We start from the raw sequence: 4,867 nt of genomic DNA on the forward strand, positions 1-4,867 counted from the left end.
TTTTTAAATAAAATCCGATTTTATTCATAGAAGAAAAACAACAACATACTCCACAGCACGTAATGGAAAGGTGGCAGGAGAGGAACTAAGAGGCTCTGATGTGTGTGTGTGTGTGTGTGAAGCAGAGGAGTGGATAAAAACCGGAGGGCAGCGTATGAGTCACTACAATGACTGCAACACAAAGGCTGAGGTGCTTGACAAGGGAGAAATACTTTAAAAAATAATACTATTTACACGCTATCCTATCAAAAAATATATATTTACAAGTTTTATCGGAATTAATTAGCAGAACGACTGATTTATTTTTGTCGATTCACCAAAACTGTACAGGTAATTGCCCTGGTCGTCCTCTGTTGTACCACAGCGCCCCACGGTGGCCACAGAAAAAAATAAATAGTATGTGTCTGCAGTACCGGAGGCTGCAGTTTCAGGCGGCTACAGCGCCACCTAACGACTTGGACGACCAGAGACTGCATTTTCTAAATTTGTCTTACGAAAAAAACAAACAGCTAGATAAACTAAAAACACTGAAAAAAAGACAAAGAACACCAAAAAATACGTACAAAAATAGCCCTAAAAATGTACATTTTGAACATACAACGATGACGTTTTATGTGACGAAGTGCATTATCAAGTAAAGGCTTATTCCACCTGTAATTCAAGCATTCATACTTGCATTAACGTCGAAAAAAAACATTAATTTCGCATTCAGTGCTGTACTCACATTTGTATCTTTGGCAGACACCGACAACGACTGCTTAAATACTGAATAAAACCATATTAATCACAATCTATTCAATTCTATAAATGTTTTCAAAAGTACAAATTGCAGTTGTTGATGTGAACAATATTCCACGTTTACGTGCTGTGGGAAGTTTGAGATGGAACTGTATCTTGATATTTCACACAAGCAAACATTTATTTGATATCACTTCATACAAAGTTTATTGCGATAAGGAAAAAAATAACATACCATGTTTATTGAAATTGCAGTTCCAGGGGGAAAAAGTTAACTTTCGTCAAAACGCCGCAGGGTCCTTGAACGCAGCACGGTGGCGTTCGTCAGATTATCTTCTTTTCTGCTGAATGTAAAGAGTAAACGTTCACAGCAGTGGGATTCCTGAGATATATTTTTCAGTAAGTTTTACATTTTAACGTTTATTGTACTTCATTAATGCTATACCGAAGCAACCATTATTATATTATAATAGTTTTAATCGAAGCTAATGAGAGCTAGCTTAATTTACTGGTACATTAGCTTGTTTTAGCTAGTTTAATTGACCAATTATTGAAGATATCTTAGTTTTAAGTTGCCAGTAAGGTATGAATTAACCAATAAATAATTTAATATTCATTAAAATTGCTTTTTTTGTTTTGCCTATTATGTCTAAAATATTAATTCCAAAACTTTTTGGACGAGTTTGAGGCCCCTTAAATGTCCTTGGCACATGCTCATAGAACAACATTGAAGTAAATGGAGAATATATAAATTATAATATTTAGTGAATAAACATGAGAAATTATGTTCTTGATGTTGATCAAAAATAACTGTGAGTACCATTTTGGCTATGATTGTAAAGTTTTGAATCAATGCAAGTGTCAGATATAAAAAATATATATATATATATTTCAGTCTGCATATTGATTAGTTTTAGGGTTAGGTGCTGTTGACAGCCTTCTAATGTTCTTTTGTCAGTCTTAAATGTTTATTTTGTGTGTGGCAGTCTCCTGCAACATTGGTGAAAAACACGTGACAAAGATGGCATCGTCCAAATATAAGGGTTTAGTGTGGAAAAGGAAAGGGCTTGATATGGTTGTCAGCTGCCTGAGGAAGGAGAATGCCGGTCTGAAAAAGGCCCTGGTCGAGTTATCTCGTCTGCATTCGGAGCATCTCAAGCTAGTGCAGGTGAATACACTCAACTATTTGACTGTTAGCCAAAATTACACTTACTGTACTGTAACATCCACTTAATGATGCTATTGTTGAATTACATAGGGTGTTTACAGTATGTGAACATTAGTGAAACCACTTTCTCCTCTTGTCTGTTGGTAGAGATTTATCTCTCTCCAAACTGTAAGGACGGAGAACTCCCAGCAACTGATGGATGAAGATAATAAGAAGGCTTCACCATCAGCGCTGAGTAAGAAAGGACAAAACCTGATGGACGGAGTGATTAAAGACAGGATATCTGCTTACGCCGGAGAGATGGAAGAAATCAAGAACAAGCTTGTGAGCCTCTCAGCTCGCTGTCAATATCTTGAGAACAAAGTTAAAGGAAAGAAGGTAAAACAATATATATATGGCATGGGTTTTTCTTAATGGCAAGAGATAAAATGCATGCATTTGTTGTAAATAACACCCATTTTTACAAAGCAGACGTTTTGAATTTACATAGTCTCAAGAGAGAGCCAACACAAACGCACATCGCCAGTTTTATTATGTATACATGTGCTTTTACTTCTGCGGCAGCAGGTTATAGAGGGTTTGTTTTGAATGATGCCTAGCTTGTATAATAACATTTCTATACCACTAGATGGCAGCCCTCGTTTATGAATGTCAGCCTCCCCACACTGTTCTCCATTATAACACAACTTCCATATACAGTGCAAACACCCATCTCGGTGCACTTTGTCTCAACATTGTAATGCTTTTTTAGTGTATTGGACTGTAAGCATGTGTTGCGTTGTATTGTTTTCTATCAGGAGTCCAAGTCGGATGAACAAGGCACAATCTACACCCGTACAGAGCTTGAAAATCACCTCAGAGATGTAAGAGCTTTGTTGATGCCCAAATCCACCTATTTCTGTTACTGTTTAATCACTACTGTGTATGTGCACACACATGTCTGTAAGTAAGATTGTATGTCTATGTATTGTGTACATGTCTTGTGGAGTGTTTGACCCGCCCTCTGGCACAAGTCTTGTTTCCCTCTGTCTCTGTTATGTGCTTCTCATTCTTTTTTTTCACTCCCCCTGAGGCCTTGGAGAAGAACAAGCACTTGCTGGAATACGACCAGCAGAGAGAGGCCTGTGTGAGGGCAGTCACGGCCAGAATGTTATGGCTGGAGAAGCAGCTGAATGAAGCCAATCAGGCCCGCTCAAATCAGGACAATGAAGACCATTCAGATGGTGAGCCAGAGGGGCAGTGGGCAGTGGGCACTCAACACTGGGGCAACAGACTGTCACAACAAGGTTTTTTTTAGATATCTAGATTACACTCGAGTGGCCTGCTTTCAGTCATTAGATTTGTTTTGCAGTTTCAAGACAGTGTCATCTTTTGACAAACCAGACAACACAGATGTGACAGAAATAATAAAAAGCAAAATGAGTGGCATCAAAGTGCTACAGGCTCCACTGTTAAACACTTAAATACAAATATTATTTATGCCATAGCTCACAGCTTTATGTGGTATGTGTGGCTTCACACTGCATTTCAAAATAAAGTGTTTCTTTTCTCCTGCTGTCGCTCTTTGTAGAGAAAACTAAAATGTGCCAGATGCAGGAGTTTTATGAAAGACTCATACAGAAAGCCAAAGAAGAGCTGGACGTGCTCAGGGAGCAGCTCAACCTCTCCAAACAGAGTCTGACAACAGCTCAAAAGTGGTACGTCCACTGTTTGTAAATATACCTGTCACATTCTTAAAAACCGTGAAGATGATGGTGCTGTAAGTCAGTTACGTGACCAATGAGTTGATGTGTAGGTGCAATGAAAGGGAGATGGACGTGGAAGAGCTCAAGCAGCAGCTGCATGATCATTGCTCTGAGTGTGAAGTCAAACATCTGACAGAAAAGACCAAAGACCTCGAGCACAGACTGCATAAGGAGAAGCGGAGGACAGTGACCTTAGAGCTGCAGGTGTGCCTCCATTATTTTTAAAAATGTTTTTACCTTGATTGTGCAAGGCAATTTAAAAGTAAGCTTCGCTGTTTTCAGATGAAACTCCTTCAGAAGTATCTGCTCAACTGTCACCGTGGAGACCAGGAAAAGATTGCAGACCTGGAGACAAAGGTACAAGAGTCACTCTCATTCTGTGTACTCTTTTCTTAAAGAGTGTGAGGACAGAGTAGCAGTGAGCCACCAGGGGGCGCCTCCACTGATTGCAAAAACTAGTTTTTTATTATGGAAATCTATCGGGAAAATTTGCCTATTCCTCACTTGATTGGTTATGTCTGTAAATATGTTCCTGAGGAGTTAATGGTCTCAATCTCTAGTTTCAGCTCTCCTTCAAAAGTGCGTGAGATCAATGTAAAATATGTTCCCATAGAGAGGAAAATGGAATGGACCAGTGTGAGTGACAGCTAGTGCCTGTTAGCTGGTGTGAATTTCTGGCATTAAAATCTGACACAGAAAACTTCCACCTGCCTGAACCAAGTTTGTGTTAAGCTGCAAAGTGACCTAGAAGACCAAAACAATGATCTAAAATAGGCTAAAAGGCTTCAGTCGTCGATGACATCCACACATTCGCTGACCCCCTTGTACTCTGCAGTCATATCACGGTCCATTCATTCAAAATTCCTTCCTTCCAGCTCTCCAATCTGAAACCCACCTCCACCAGCAGAAGTGTACTGAATGAAAGCTTCCTGAATTGTCCTGGCTGCCTGGCCCAGTACCCTGCCAGTCACTACCAAGACCTGATGAATCACATGGAATTCTGTCTCGATTAAGCCAAGCCTTAAGTTAACCTCCCTTCGATCTGTGTCTGTATCATTGTCTTGCAGAAATACTGTTTATCTTATTAATAATAATAATTCACTGTTCAATTACTGAGGTTGTGATTTTTCATTTCCTGCAAAGATCCACAGCCTTCCCAGCTAATTTCTACCTGAAAAGCTAATGACATACGTTGTCCAATCACGCAGCTGTCGGC

General features: G+C 39.4%; 1 protein-coding gene across 1 annotated transcript; it reads left to right on the plus strand.

The window, feature by feature from the left end:
• Positions 1 to 1,759: 1,759 nt before the first annotated feature.
• LOC310933868 (centrosomal protein of 55 kDa-like) lies at positions 1,760 to 4,664 on the plus strand (the record flags this gene model as incomplete). The annotated part of the gene is made up of 8 exons (XM_083897439.1): positions 1,760 to 1,906; positions 2,054 to 2,284; positions 2,704 to 2,769; positions 2,979 to 3,129; positions 3,477 to 3,603; positions 3,702 to 3,855; positions 3,934 to 4,008; positions 4,527 to 4,664. The coding sequence occupies 8 exons, from the start codon at positions 1,760 to 1,762 to the stop codon at positions 4,662 to 4,664; spliced, it is 1,089 nt and encodes a 362-aa protein (XP_083753565.1).
• Positions 4,665 to 4,867: the final 203 nt, after the last annotated feature.

The sequence above is a fragment of the Microchirus variegatus genome (genome assembly GCF_963457635.1).
Source record: "Microchirus variegatus genome assembly, chromosome: 11".
Lineage (NCBI taxonomy): Eukaryota > Metazoa > Chordata > Actinopteri > Pleuronectiformes > Soleidae > Microchirus > Microchirus variegatus.